The sequence below is a fragment of the Canis aureus genome, chromosome 16 (assembly GCF_053574225.1).
Source record: "Canis aureus isolate CA01 chromosome 16, VMU_Caureus_v.1.0, whole genome shotgun sequence".
In the NCBI taxonomy this organism is placed as follows: Eukaryota; Metazoa; Chordata; class Mammalia; order Carnivora; family Canidae; genus Canis; species Canis aureus.
The window spans coordinates 14474371-14490095 of NC_135626.1; the positions used below are offsets into that span (position 1 = coordinate 14474371).

General features: G+C 36.8%; 1 protein-coding gene across 3 annotated transcripts in view; it reads right to left on the reverse strand.

The window, feature by feature from the left end:
• Window positions 1–15725, reverse strand: part of PAFAH1B1 (platelet activating factor acetylhydrolase 1b regulatory subunit 1) — an 82789-nt gene that overhangs the window by 41617 nt on the left and 25447 nt on the right. For 2 of the 3 annotated variants that reach the window (XM_077851711.1, XM_077851712.1), the window contains exons 2-3: window positions 5721–5941; window positions 22–133 (exon numbers count right to left, since the gene is read on the reverse strand). In XM_077851711.1, the coding sequence (XP_077707837.1) occupies window positions 22–133; window positions 5721–5727 (119 nt within the window). In that variant the 5' untranslated portion in view covers window positions 5728–5941. The remainder of the gene's footprint in view (window positions 1–21; window positions 134–5720; window positions 5942–15725) is intronic. The other variant, XM_077851713.1, reaches the window with a different exon arrangement.

The window sequence follows — 15725 nt, forward strand, 5'->3', positions numbered from 1 at the left end:
GCTCAGCGGTTTGGCACCTGCCTTTGGCCCAGGGCGCAATCCTGGAGTCCCGGGATCGAGTCCCACGTCGGGCTCCCGGCTTGGAGCCTGCTTCTCCCTCCTCCTGTGTCTCTGCCTCTCTCTCTCTCTATGTCTATCATGAATAAATAAATAAATTAATTAATTAAAAAAAAGTAAATATGTGAAAAATATCTGAAAAGATTATACTATCGAGGCAATGGTGGCTACCACTGGAAAATGGGACTGAGAAACTGAGGAGGGGGTAATGTTTACATTTTGACATATAAATTTTGGTAATAGAATTGTGTTTAATGAATAGTGAACTTAAAATTGGGAAACTCATTCTGCCTCTGTTACTAGTCATGAAACTGGTAATTTTAATTTCTCCTATCCTCAATTTATCTGTAAAATAAAGATATTTGTCATATCCACATAAATGATTTTGTTATTATTCAATATTTATATGCCTCAGAGTAGTAAAACAAAGAAGGCAGGCAATATACATTTGCTGAGCTGAATCACACTTAGCAGTACTGCTCAAATTACCAGTTTCCAGTATGTCAATATTTATTTCATTTCTACAACCAAAATACCTCAAAGCTTTTTACAAGCTAACTGGTATCCAACCTATTAGAAACGCTAAACTGAAGCAAAGGCAAACTGAAGTGTCAAAATGTATCCTACTCATAAAAGGTAAACATTTGTTTCTTCCTTTCAGTAAATATATACTCATATTATTTTTAAAAATGGGAGAAAAAGTAAAAGCCATCATTTTATCTCCTTACTAAAAACTCTTAAGATTTTTCTATTCCTCAAATTTACATTTAGATGTAAGACCAATTTTCTTTCTTTAATAAGCACTCTTTAAGTCTATTCTTACCTAAAATTCCCTACAAATTTAGCTACCTGAAATTAGGTTCTCTCCTCAATTGATTGTTATTAAAACTAAAAGCTCTATTTTGGGCCATAAAATTTAAATATTAATCTTAGTTATGAGGGTAATAAGGATGACTTGCAGTCAGTGCACATAAGGCATCCAGAAGAAAAAGATATGGACTTAGAAACAAGAATAATTAAAAACCAGATATACCTTCAATAACAAAAAAGTTATTAATTACAATATTATTTATAGTTACAGAATAGTGGAAACTACCTAATTTTTCAAATATGGGAGAATGGTTGAAGAAACATGGTATGTACACAGTACACAGTTGTTAAAAAAGGGGGGGGGGGAATCTCTATGAACTGATATGGAGTGAGTTCCAGGAGATTTTTCTAATGGAAAAAAAGCCAAGTGCAAAAGAGCACATATGGTATGCTACCTTTTACTTAAGAAAGGAGAAAAACAAGGGCAGCCCTGGTGGCCCAGTGGTTTAGCACCGCCTTCAGCCCAGGGTGTGATCCTGGAGACCCGGGGTCAAGTCCCACATCAGGCTCCCTGCATGGAGCCTGTTTCTCCCTCTGTCTGTGTCTCTGCTTGTGTGTGTGTGTGTGTGTGTGTGTGTGTGTGTGTCATGAATAAATAAAATCTTAAAAAAAAAAAAGGCGAAACAAAACATACATGTATTTCTCTCACCTTATTTTTTTTCTTTTAGAAAGGGAGGGAAAGGGGAGAGGGGAGAGGCAGAGGAAGAATCTTAAACAGGTTCCATGCCTAGTGCAAGCCCAGCAATGTAGGTCTCTATCTCACAACCCTGAGATCAGAATCTGAGAGCCAAAATCAAGAGTTGGACGCTTAGCCAATGGAGCCACCAGGCACCTCTCTCTCTTAATCTTTATTAAATAATGAACGAAGTTGATTCTTATAGGAGGCAAGGAGGGAGTAACTTAATAGAAGGGATTCAGAAGAGAATACTTCTGAGTATAAACTTTTGTATAGATAATGCTCTACATATCCAAAATACTAAATAAGGATGGGAAAGCAGAGGAAATGCAAAACACACAAAACTGAACAAATGAACCCAAGTATATCTCGAATAATATAACCATAGGAAGAGAGAGAAAAATAAAACTAATCCAAATAACTTACAAACAAAGTATTTGATTATATATTTTCAGTCTAAGGCAGAGTGGATGGGAGGAGAACTACATACAAATTCTAAACTCTCTCTGGGAAAGTTTGTTTTTTCAAGTGGTAAGAGTGTAACAATTCTGAAACTATTTTGAAAGTATTCTAGGATTGAGCAAATGAGTCAATGTGTTGAAATTGCTGAGGGTCAGGTCTTACTACAGAAGAAAGATATAAATATTGTAGGGAGGAAAACAAAAAAGAACCTTATGGGACTACACTGGACTTAGAAGTATGGGGATAGCCTAATGATTTCTAAAATAAGTACGGGTATTGATAGGTATGTTATCAGTGGGTCTCAATTGGGAGAGATTTTGCTTCCCCACCTCAAAGGAGAGTTGGCAATGTCTGGAGACATTTTTTATTGTGGCACCTAGGGCGTAGAGGCCCAGGTTGTTGCTAAACAATGGACAGTGTACAGGACAGATCCGACAGCAAAGAATTATTCAGCCCAAAATGTCAATAATGCCAAGACTAAGAAACCTTTAGTACATATGGTACCACAGTGTCTGTACATGTTTATACATATTTCTTGGTTCATACATGTTTATACATATTTCTTGGTTCTGTCTACTTAAAGAGCCCAGAAGCAGATACCCCAGTAGCAGTAAGTACACTTAGTACCCATATCTTGATGTCAAATACCCTTTTCCACTAAAAAGAACCAGGGCTTACTGGATCAATGACTGATTCTAGGATTAAGGCAGGATGAGCACACAAGCTTGGAAGACAAAGAAAGGAGAAGAGAAGAGAAGAGAAGAGAAGAGAAGAGAAGAGAAGAGAAGAGAAGAGAAGAGAGAAGAAAAGAGAAGAAAAGAAAGAAAAGAAAAAAGAAAAGAAAAGAAAGAAGAAAGAAAGAAAGAAAGAAAGAAAGAAAGAAAGAAAGAAAGAAAGAAAAGAAAGAAAGAAAAGAAAGAAAAGAAAGAGGGAGGGAGGGAGAAAGAAAGAGAGAGAGAGAGAGAAAGAAAGAAAGAAAGAAAGAAAGAAAGAAAAGAAAAGAAAAGAAAAGAAAAGAAAAGAAAAGAAAAGAAAAGAAAAGAAAGAAAGAAAGAAAGAAAGAAATCACAAATAAGGGAATAAGAGCCAACTGAAGAAAATCCTATGGGACAGTCTGGGATAGTCAAATAACAAAACTATAAGAAAGGTAACGAATGATAAAAACTACTGAAAATATGACAACTTAGGAGTCTGTACCAATAATGAAAAAAACAAATAAAAAGAAAAAATTTAAAGTCCCTTGATTACAGCAAAGTCTGAGTGATGATTAGTAAATGTGGAATGGGTGGTTGTATGGGAAAATCATCACTTTGCAACCACTATTGTAAAGAATGATTGAGGCAAGAATTATCAATGGATATTAAATCTAGAAGGAGAATACTGATGGAAATAATGTTTTGCATGGGGGTGCCTGGGTGGCTCAGTCGATTAAGCTGCTGACTCTTGATTTCGGCTTAGGCCATGATCTCAGGGTTATGAGATCAAGCTCCACATCAGGCTCTGTGGTCAGCAGGGAGGTCTGCTTGTGATTCTCTACTTCTACCCACATTCTCTACCCCACTCACTTGCTCTAAAATCTATCTTTAAAAAAATGTCTTGCATGGTATTAAAAGGTCTCCCCACTTATATTTGTTGAAAAAATAAAAGTAACTATACAGTGGAGAAACTAGGCATCTTATCTTGACTGAGGGATCAAAATGAGCATCACCACTGAAGGGCAGATAGACATAATGTATCTCCAGACATGATATCCTGAGAAGAATACAAATTACTTATATAGTATTCTGGCCAAGAATATATACTCTGAATCTAATCATGAAGAAACATTAGACAGATACAAAATGGTGAATGTGCTATTAAAAACAACCAACCAACCATTCCTCAAAAATATTGTCCTAGGGGGGATCCCTGGGTGGCGCAGTGGTTTAGCGCCTGCCTTTGGCCCAGGGTGCGATCCTGGAGACCCGGGATCGAGTCCCACATCGGGGTCCCAGTGCATGGAGCCTGCTTCTCCCTCTGCCTGTGTCTCTGCCTCTCTCTCTGTGTGTGACTATCATAAATAAATACATTTTTTAAAAAATTTAAAAAAAATTTTTCCTAGGGACACCTAAGTGGCACAGTTCGTTGAGCATCTGACTCATGATTTTGGCTCAGGTCATGATCTCAGGATCCTGAGACTGAGCCCCATATCGGGCTCTCCATGGAATCTTCTGGAGAATCTTTTACCTTTCTCTGCCTCTCCCACTTGTGTTCTAAAATAATAACTAAAGTTAAATATATATATATTATTGTCCTAAACAACACATAATGGCTGAAGAACTGTTCCAGATTAAGCAAGACTAAAGAGAAATATGGGTGCCTGCGTGGCTTAGTTGTTTAAGTGTCTGACTCATGTCATGATTGTGGGATCAAGCTCCGCATGGGGCTCCATGCTCAGTGGGGAGTCTGCTGCAGATTCTATCTCTATCTCCCTCTCCCTCTGCCCCTTCCTCAGCACACTCTCAAATAAATAAATCTTAAAAAAAAAGAAAAAAAAGACTAAAGAGGAATGACAACTAAATATATTACCTAACCCTGTATTGGACAGTGTACTAGAAAGGACAGAAAAACAAAACAAAACAACCAAACTGTGCAATAAAGGGCATTGGGTTAATTGGCAAAATTGGAATATGGAAGTAGAATAAATAAAAGTATTGCGTCAATGTGAAATTTACTGAAATTGCTAGCTGTCCTGTGGTTTTACAGAAGAATATCCTTATTTTTAGGAACTGCACATCAAAGCATTTGGGGTAAAGATCTTTGGTGTATGCAACTTATCCTCAAACGGTTCAGGAAAAAACACTGCATGTACACATACATAGATACACACACACACACACACACGCATAGTACTGAGTACAAATGATAAAGCAAATGGTATAAAATAGGTGAAATCGATAAAAATGTACATTAAATATTTTTGTACCATTCTTAAAACTAAAACTTACCCATAAATTTGAAATTATTTCCAAATAGTTTTGTAAAAAGCCACAGAAAAATTTTTAAAAATCTAGAACATGAAGCTAAATTATTCCTCTATATTCTTCACCTATAAAAACAGAATGCTATAAAATATGGAATACTATAAGATATTATAAAATATCAGTGGTCAAATCATTTTATGCCTCTCTCATTAATGCATTTGTATTAACTATTATGTTATCCACCTCATGAAGTTCAAATCTTCTAATAGCCCCTAAATGGTAAAAGATAAAAAATACAATAAGGCAAAGGAAAGGAATACGCAATAACAAAAAAGTTTTCATTTTTCTAATACACACATTCTAGACAAAAAAGTTTAGAGGAGCTCTGAATGATTTATCTTCCTACTGAACATAATATTTTTTATACAAGCTTAGAATAAAACTTATCCCAGCTAACTTACTTCTTTGTTCTGCTTTAAACTTCTTTACAACAAAGTCACAAGGGTAATAAATAACACTATTTCAAAGTAAGACCCAGTTTTAAAATCAGACTAAACTGCCCAAACCAGTATCTGTACACTTACAATTAAGAGTTTTAATTTAAGAATAGATCTCCCGAAGTTCTATTTTAATTTACTACTTTGTCTTTTATGAGAGTTTTTTTTTTTTTAATACAAAACAGAGAAACTCACAGTTCATCTCGTTGTCTCTGCGACAGCACCATTTTGGCTGTAATATCAAGCTTCTTTGATATAGTGGTATGTCCCTCCTTTGGGAAATCCAAAAGCTTTGCAATCCCTGGATTTATAACTAAATATGCCACTAAGTGGCGTCCACACAGGGGAAGATGATTCTTTTACAAGTGAATCCAACCAGTAATCAGGAGATAGTCAACAAATAGGGTTCATTCCACCTAAGGAGAGAGAAAGAAAGAGAGAAGGTAATTTCCTTTACTTAAAATTTAAATTATTTCTAAATTACCATTTGCAATATACACTTTCAAAGATGAAATCCCTTAATGCTAATATGAATATTAGATATTTTCTGTTATAATCAATACCATAATATCAGTATGTATTTTAAACTACCATTAATAGTTTAGGGATCCAAAACAGCACTATTTTCAAATTTACCCATTCTCAACCATGTCACCTGCCAGGTAATACTGATATTAATTTTATTAAATTTCAAATATTAACATATAACTTCTCTAAATCATAACTCTCCCTCAAAGGCAAAAATTTGGGGCACCTGGCTAGCTCAGTCAGTGGTGCGTGCAACTCTTGATTTCAGGATTGTGGGTTTAAGGTCAATGGTGGGTGTAGAGATTACTTAAAAATAAAATCTTTTAAAAAACTGCAACTGAAGTAATCTTCAAGAGTGAATATAAGTCACTAATAATCTTAGAAGGGTTGATATTATTTATAATATAAATAAGCTATTCAGCAATCACATGCCATCTTAACCAAAGCATTTGATCAAGAAACAATTTCATATTATTTCAATTTATTTTGTGTTCTTTAGAAGCACCTGTTTTCTTTCTTTCTTTCTTTCTTTCTTTTTTTTTTTTTTTAAGATTTTATGTATTTATTCATGAGAGACAAAGAGAGAGAGGCAGAGACATAGGCAGAGGGGGAAGCAGGCTCCCTGATGCGGGACTCAATCCCTGGACCCCGGAATCACACCCTGAGCTGAAGATGGATGCTCAACCGCTGAGCCACCCAGGTGTCCCAAGAAGCACCTGTTTTCAAAATAAAAAACTGAATGGACTACCCAGAATTTGTGTGCTCACACAGTAATCCAAATCTCTAAGTCAGTTCTTGGATAATTATAACCCAGTATTTCAGAGCCCTTTCTTTATATTTGTAACACTGTAAAATCAATTTCTATATAACATCTAAGAAATATTGTGATCAGTTCAAAGTAAATGTAGGTAAAAGTTAAGAAAAATCAAGAATTATTTATTAGAGAATTATTCTTCAAATCTCCTATTTTACAAAAATAAGTTTAGTTTGTCTTACCACACTGTACAAAAATAGACAGCATTTCCACTGTATTTAGAAAATATATTTGAGATAGTCTTATTTCAAATGCAGACTACTGGTACATATAAAATTCTTTTGGCAGGCACACTTGAAAGGAACAGGAAATTGTCCTCTAAATAAAATTAACATTTAATGATGGGCCTGTGGGACCACCTATCAAGAGATACATCACGGACAGAAGAGACAAAGACCACTTGCATACCTTTTTCATGCTTATGACAGTCACACTATTCTATCCACAAGGGTTATTAGAGTGGTGAATAAACCAGTCAAGGAGTAAAAATGAGAACAACCCTGGTTTTAAATTTGAGCCCTGAGTCAAAAAGTGAGTGCTCAGATGTTTCCAATGGTAGCTACTGATTTTGATTAGTATCTTTCTGTTTAACAATTCTAGCAAATATAATCAGGGATTAATTTTATGATCTTTAATGATTCTTCCAACCTAGAGACTAGCTGGCTCAAAATGACGCCTGAAAACCACATCCCTTTTTAAATCCAGAAAAATAGGACTAAATGCCAGTAATAAATAGTGGAATAAAAACCAAACACAGGGACGCCTGGGTGGCTCAGTGGTTGAATGTCTGCCTTCAGCTCAGATGGTGGTCTCAGGGTCCCTGGATCGGGTCCCACATCAGGCTCTCTGCAGGGAGCATGCTTCTCCCTCTGCCTATGTCTCTGCCTCTCTCAGTGTGTCTTTCATGAATAAATGAATCAACGAACGAATGAATGAATGAATAAATCTTAAAAAGGGGGGGGAACCAAACAAAATGGACAACCCAGAAAACCATCTCTCTCTGGTATTTTACAACTTTTAATTATTTTAAGCCTCACTTTTCTAAGTCTCTCTCTCTTTTTTTTTTTTTTTAAGATTTTATTTATTTATTCATGAGAGACAGAGATACAGGCCGAGGGGCAGGGAGGCAAGTGTGGGACTCGATCTCCAGGATCACATCCTGAGCTAAAGGCAAATGCTCAACTGCACAGCTACCCATGAATCCCTCTGAGTCTTTTTTTTTTTTTAAAGATTTATTTATTTGAGAGAAAGAGCGCATGTGAATGCAGGGGGTGGGGAAGAAGAAAAGGGAGAATGTCTCAAGCAGACTCCAAGCTGAGTGCAGAGCCCAATATGGGACCCAATCTCACCACCCCAAGATCACAATCTGAGCCACAACAAACCCCTAACTTTTTTTTGTTTTAACCATCAATAAAGCCAATGCATCTAGGGACTCCTACACTGATAGAGGTCACATTAGGATAAAGATTATCTGATGGTGGTGACTATCTGAACTGTCTATAAGTTTCTATTATCTGAAACAATGGTAATCCACAGAGTCCAATTTAATTATGGAGAGACTATCTCTAGCCAAAAACTAAATCAATGTACAAGAATAACAGCAGTACTAGAATACTAGATGATCTAATAATAATAAAGTCAAGACATAAAGACATAAAGTACTGGATGCGTAGCTGCATATTGCACAATTAATTAATTCATCAAGCATTTACAAAACACTATGTACCAGGCCACCAGGATTAATAAAGGAAAATACTCGCTCTTTATACTCGAGAAGTTTACAGTCTACTGGAACAGTCAGTTAAAACTGTGCAGAGAGAGGCGCCTGGGTGGCTCAGTTAGCTAAGCATCAGATCATGACTTGATTTCAGTGTAGGTCATGATCTTAGGGTTGTAGGATCGAGCCCCACACTGGTCTCTGAGCTCAGTGCAGTCTGCTTGAGATTCTCTCTCTCTCTCTTCCCCTCCCCCTGCTCTCTCTCTTGCTCTCAAATAAATAAAATCTTGGGGGGGGGGGAAACCAGTGCAAAAGCAGGACAAGTATTACCACAGAGGGGGTGATGACTCAGGATGAAGCTGAGGAGGTAAGCAGGCTATAGAGATCATAAAACAAGCTCAGGTCTTTACATTTATCTTAGGAGGAATGGGCAGCCATTAGAAAACATTTTTTCAGAAAAATTACTCTTACATAGTGAAGAAAGGACCAGAAAGACTGACAGGAAGACACTAGACAGGAGGCTTATAGTAATGAAGGTGACAGATGACGGGGAATCACACTACTATAGCAGCAATTAATGAAGAGAATTAGATGGATTTAAATTATTTACCAGGTAAGTCTTACAGGATTGGTGACTAGATGTAGGCAGGAAGGTAAGAAAGGTCATGCAAGGAGTCAAGGATAACTTCAAGAGATTTCCGGTTTATTATTTTTATTTTTTTTAATATTTAATTTATTTATTCATGACAGAGAGAGAGAGGCAGAGACACAGGCAGAGAGAGAAGCAGGCTCCATGCAAGAAGCCCGACACGGGACTTGATCCCGGTACGCGAGGACCACGCCCTGGGCCGAAGGCAGGCACTAAACCGCTGAGCCATCCAGGGATCCCCAGATTTCTGGTTTAGAACTATGTTGAATAGGAAACTCCTATGTGTGAGGAGAGGAGGGAAGTATAATTCATTCCATTTTAGGTATGTTGATTCCAAGTTTCCTGTTAAGATTTTTAGTAGGAAACAGCACAAATAAATCAGCTCTGAAGAGAATGAACCTACAAAAAAAAAATTATTTTGCACTTATCAGTTTAGAGATAGTGTAATTGAAGTCATGACAATGGAAGACCCATGGAGAATACATAGACCTAGATGAGCAGAGGGCCTAGGTTATTAGAACCAGGCAGTACACCACACCATTAGAAAAAAAAAAAAAAGCCTACAACTGAGGCTAACAGTAAGCCACTTAAGAGGTAAAAGTAAAAACAAAGTAAAAAAAAAAAAAAAAAAAAAAAAAAGGTAAAAGTAAAAAAACAGGGGAGACTACGTGACAGAAGCCAAGGGAGTATTTCAAAAAGAAGCGGCAATCGATAGTATCCACAATCACCCAATTACTAAGCAGCATAAGGTCTGAAATGGGTCTACTTCATTCAGTATAGAGCTTACTGATAACCTTGATGAGACTGGTTTTAGTAACAAGAAAAGGATATGGCTTAACATATAGAAACCATATTTAGATGGGCTGATAAGTGCAGGGAGAAGTAAAGATGGTACCGTAAATATATATCTTACATATATATCTTACGAACAGTTAGAAATGTTGAAAAGGAGTTCTTCCCAACCAAATGAGATGTTTAAATGCTATTGGTGGAGGAATAAAAAGATACAGGAGAAATGAAGAGAAGAATAAAAAATTTTAGTATCACCATTTTCTTCCCCTAATCAACCAAAGGCAAATAGACAACAAGGCATGATGTATCCCTTGACAGAGTAAAACTGCACCACCTATAAAATATTCTTGCCACAAAATCAAATCTGAATCTGTTTAAGTTTCTGGCTCCAACCATCCATTTGCAAGAAGCACAAAGGGCAGAGGAATATGTTAAAGACACCAAAGGGATATAACCAGCAATATCCAGACTGGGAAAAGCCTTATAAAATAAATGATCCAGCTTCTTCAAATAAACTCCAAGGAAAGGAAGAAAAAGCCAGAAAGGGAAACCTATAGGTCGAAAGAAAACAAGTTACATATCAACCAAATGAAATTTACAGACTTTATTTAGATATGGATTTTTTTTAATTGCTTGAAAAATAAACAACTGCAAAATAAATCAATGAACAAATATTTGGGGAAAATGAACACTGGATGAAAGTCTGATGATATTTTTTTTTTAAGATTTTATTTATTCATTCATGAGAGACACACAGAGACAGAGAGAGAGAGAGAGAGAGAGAGAGAGAGAGGCAGAGGAGAGACAGACAGAGGAAAAAGCAGGCTCCATGCAGGGATCCCAGGTCTCCAGGACCAGGCCCTGGGCTGAAGGCAGCGCTAAACCCCGTTGAGCCACCCGGGCCGCCCAAGTCTGATGATATTAAAGAATAACTGACTTTTTCAAGAATCATAATGGTATTATGGTTATTTTTATTATTTATTTATTTATTTAGAGAGAGAACATGCACACACATGTGCCTACAGAATGTGGGGGGACAGAGGAAGAAGAATCCTAAGCAGGCTCCAGGCTCAGCCCAATGTGGGGTTCTATCTCATGACCCTGAAATCACAATCTGAGTCAAAAATCAAGAGTCAAACACTTAACCAACTGAGCCCTCAGGTGCCCCAACACTGCAGTTATTTTTAAGATTTTTAGAAATACACAATAAAAAAATTTATCAGTAAAAATGGTAATCTGGGATATGTACCAAAAAATTTGCACAGTAGGCACCTAGCTTGCTCACTCAGTGGACCAGTACAGCTCTTGATCTTAGGGTTGTGAGTTCAAGTCCCACATTGGGTGTGAAGTTTACTTAAAAATAAAATCTTGGGGATCCCTGGGTGGCTCAGCGGTTTGGCGCCTGCCTTTGGCCCGGGGCACGATCCTGGGGTCCCGGGATCGAGTCCCGCGTCGGACTCCCGGCATGGAGCCTGCTTCTCCCTTTGCCTGTGTCTCTCTGCCTCTATGTGTCTATCATGAATAAATAAATTAAAAAAAAATCTTAAAAAAAATAAAATCTTGGGGCTAAGAATCTAAGAATATAATGTACAATATTTCTCAGATTTACATTTTAGCTTAATATTTTAACATAGAACTGCAAAATATCACATGACCACAGAAATGAATGGTTCTCAGAGCAAAAGATAGTTCAGAATATTTTGCAACGAACAATCTATTATTTATAACCAACAATACAAATAAACCAGGAAATATTTCACACCACCTAGTGAAGGAATCCTTAATCTTTTGGGGGGAGGGGGCGGCCACTGTATTCCTTTGAGAATGTAAGGAAAATCAAGATCTCTTTCCTCAAAGAAGCACTTACAAACAGAGTGTTACATGCACTTTTAGGCAGTTTACAAATTCTTCTGAAGTCAACATAATGAATGAGAAGACTTAACATTTTTGAGATGTATTTTGACAGCACTTCAATAATCCCTTCTAAGCTACTTATATATATTACAAATATATTTCAAAGAGTCTCATTTATTCATTTGCATGTCAATATTCAGACGTTCTTAGAGATCACTTCTGTGTTGCTCAAGCAATAGAAACAGAAGCTTCAATATGTTTCTTGAATACAGAATTCTTAACCTTTCTATAATCAGGATAATATAAATAAATTTTTTTTTAAAGATTTTATTTATTTATTCATGAGAGACAGAGGGAGAGAGAGAGAGACAGAGACTCAATCCCGGGACTCTAGGATCATGCCCTGAGCTGAAAACAACTGCTTAACCGATGAGCCACCCAGATGTCCCAACATTTCTATATTCTAATATTATATTTGCTTTATCTGCTATATAAATGCAGCTCTCTTAAACAAAGTTTATTGCTGGAGAAAGTACCTCACCACAGAAAGAGAAAGGGGAAAAGTGAAAAAGAAAATAGCTTTTAAAAATCTTACAAAACTGGATGAGTGAATTATGAACTTAAATTCTTTGCATTTAAAAAAAAAAAAAAAATTCTTTGCATTTTCAGTTTCCATGTGTTAATATAGGTTTCACACTTACCAAAACAACCTTTATAACATATTTAATTAATAATTTATCTTGTAAAAAAATAAAATAATTTATCTTGTGGGGATCCCTGGGTGGCGCAGCGGTTTAGCGCCTGCCTTTGGCCCAGGGCACAATCCTGGAGACCCGGGATCGAATCCCACGTCGGGCTCCTGGTGCATGGAGCCTGCTTCTCCCTCAGCCTGCGTCTCTGCCTCTCTCTCTCTCTCTCTCTCTCTCTCTCTGTGACTATCATAAATAAATAAAAATTTTTTAAAAAATAATAATTTATCTTGTACATCAGTCCCTGCCAACCATCAGTTTATGAAATAGGAAATATACAGAAAATAAAGGATGTGTGTAAGGGAAAAACATAAGCTGATTATACGTTAACAGCAAAATTAACATAAAAATGGAAATAATCAGGGCAGCCTGGATGGCTCAGCGGTTTAGCACTGCCTTCAGTCCAGGGAGTGACCCTGGAGACCGGAGACTGAGTCCCATGTCGGGCTCCCTGCATGGAGCCTGCTTCTCCCTCTGGGCCCCCCTTTCTCTCTCACTCTCTGTCTCTCATGAATAAATAAACAAAATCTTAAAAATAAATAAATAAAGAGGGTCAGCAGATTACCTACCTTGCTTGACCAGCACATATTACAACTCATAATCCTAATCCAAACAATATATTCTAGATACAGCAATGAGGCAAGGCAGAAACTACTGCCAATAAAGATTTACTGAGTACCTCTGCACGCTAGTTAATTTTTACAAGTTAAATAAAATCTATTGTTTCCCAATTAACTGCATGCTTCATGGTATTTTGCAAATCATTAGGTTTTTTAGCACAGTTATAAAAAACAGAATTTTTCTCAAAACCACTAATGAGATATATTTTATTAACATGCAGGACTATTCACATCACAGATATACCCCTCCCAGTGTTTCCAACTATTTTTACCATTTTTATCCTATTATCCTTAGATTTTATACACAATAATTCAATAAAGAAAAATAAAGCTAGCCTTTTTTTAAAAATTTTATTTATGTATTTATTTATTTGAAAGAGAGCAAGAGCATAAGCAGGGGGAGCTGGAGAGGGAGAAGCAGATTCCTCACTGACCAGGGAGCCTAATGACATGGAGCTTGTTCCAAGGACCCTGGGATCATGACCTGAGCCAAAAGCAGACATCCAACCGACTGAACCACACAGATGTCGGTAATCTTTTTCTTATCACAAGGTGGTAAAAAGATAAAAAATACTTGTTTATAATTTAATGAATTAAGATTTCAGTTTGACCTAGACAACTAAAAGCTACTTTCTTAATTATGCTAGCCTTACATGATGTTTCAAAAGCATCAGACCAAGGGGTGCCTGTGTGGCTCAGTTGGTTAAGCCTCTGACTTTGATTTTGACTCAGCTTATGATCTCAGGATTTTTAGATGGAGCCCTTAGTACTGGATGTGGAGTATGGAGCCTGCTTATGATTCTGCCCTTCCTGGCCTTCCTGCTCACTCTCTCTTAAAACAAAACAAAACAAAACAAAACACAGATAACCAGCATCAAACAAAAAAAGAGACATAAAACTGCCTATTCATGTTACATGTCATAATGGTACTACTTATTAATCTGTTTTTAGATACTCAATATATAGTCAAGTTATAAGCTCTTCTCAACTATGAAATGGACTTAAATGTGAATTATAGTGAGGAGTAATCAGGATAATATAAATAAATTCCATAAGTAATACCATACATGTTATCTCTGCCCTGTTTTGAACTTTATTTATTTTTTGAACTTTACATATATTTTCAAAACCTACTTTAATAAACTGGAAACATGCCTTCTTATCAAGTTTCTTGTTAACTTAATTTTTGACACTTTTTTTCATAAAAAATAATGAAGAGTGGGAATCCCTAGGTGGCTGGGCGGTTTGGCGCATGCCTTCGGCCCAGGGTGTGATCCTGGAGTGCCAGAATCGAGTCCCACATCAGGCTCCCTGCATGGAGCCTGCTTCTCCCTCTGCCTGTATCTCTGCCTCTCTCTCCCTCGCTCTCTGGCTCTCATGAATAAATAAATAAAATCTTAAAAAAAAAATAATGAAGAACATGTATGATCTGGTTAGTGTCACATGACTGATATTCTGGAAATCTTAAGAAATGAAAACTGAAGCAATCATCTCCCAAAACATGATCTTTCTCCCCAGAAAGGAAATATTTTTTTCACTTATGCCATCTTCTTTTCCCCTTGCTCTCTCTGAATTGTTTGCACCATTCAAATCATTCTGATCTATGTATAACTGTGTATTAGAACATACATATGTGGGGTGCCTGGGTGGCTCAGATTAAAGGTCTGCCTTCAGCTCAGGTCATGATCTCAGTGTCCAGGGATGGAGCCCCTGCATTAGGCCCCTGCTCAGCATGGAATCTGCTTCTCCTTCTCCCTCTCCCCCTTCCCTCATGCTCATGCCTCTCCTCGCTCAAATAAATAAAATCTTAAAAAAAAATTTAAAAAAGGACATACATATGTGTTTTGATTTGGAACATCTCTCATTTAAATAATTAGTGGTGGGTATTCTGGGTGTTCCTGCAAATTCTTTATCACTTTATCAAGATGATGCTCCTAAACATGACATCAGATCTAATCCCCAGGTTATAGGTTTCTCTAAGCTCTCAATATTTGACTCTGAATATTATGCTATAAAAATATTTATTTCTTTAAGATTTTATTTATTCATGAGAGACACACACAGAGAGAGAGAGAGAGAGAGAGAGAGAGAGGCAGAGACACAGGCAGAGGGAGAAGCAGGCTCCATGCAGGGAGCCTGATGTGGGACTGGATCCTGGGATTCCAGGATCACACCCTGGGCTGAAGGCAGGCACTAAACCGCTGAGCCACCCAGGGATCCCTGTATAAAAATATTTAAAACTGCTATGTGCAATGCAGTCAAATAATGAAATAAATAATAAACTTACCTATACTAAGTCAATGCACTGAATATTCTGAAAAAATACCCCAGTATATATAGTTTAAATCTATGAGATTAGATAAAACAAAGTACCTCCTAAGAGTAATTTCATTTCCTTAATTCAATCTTTGATTTCCTCACTTGTCCATAAGTTTCTAGAGTTCTGAAATAATTTTCTAATAAAAATAAAGATTGCA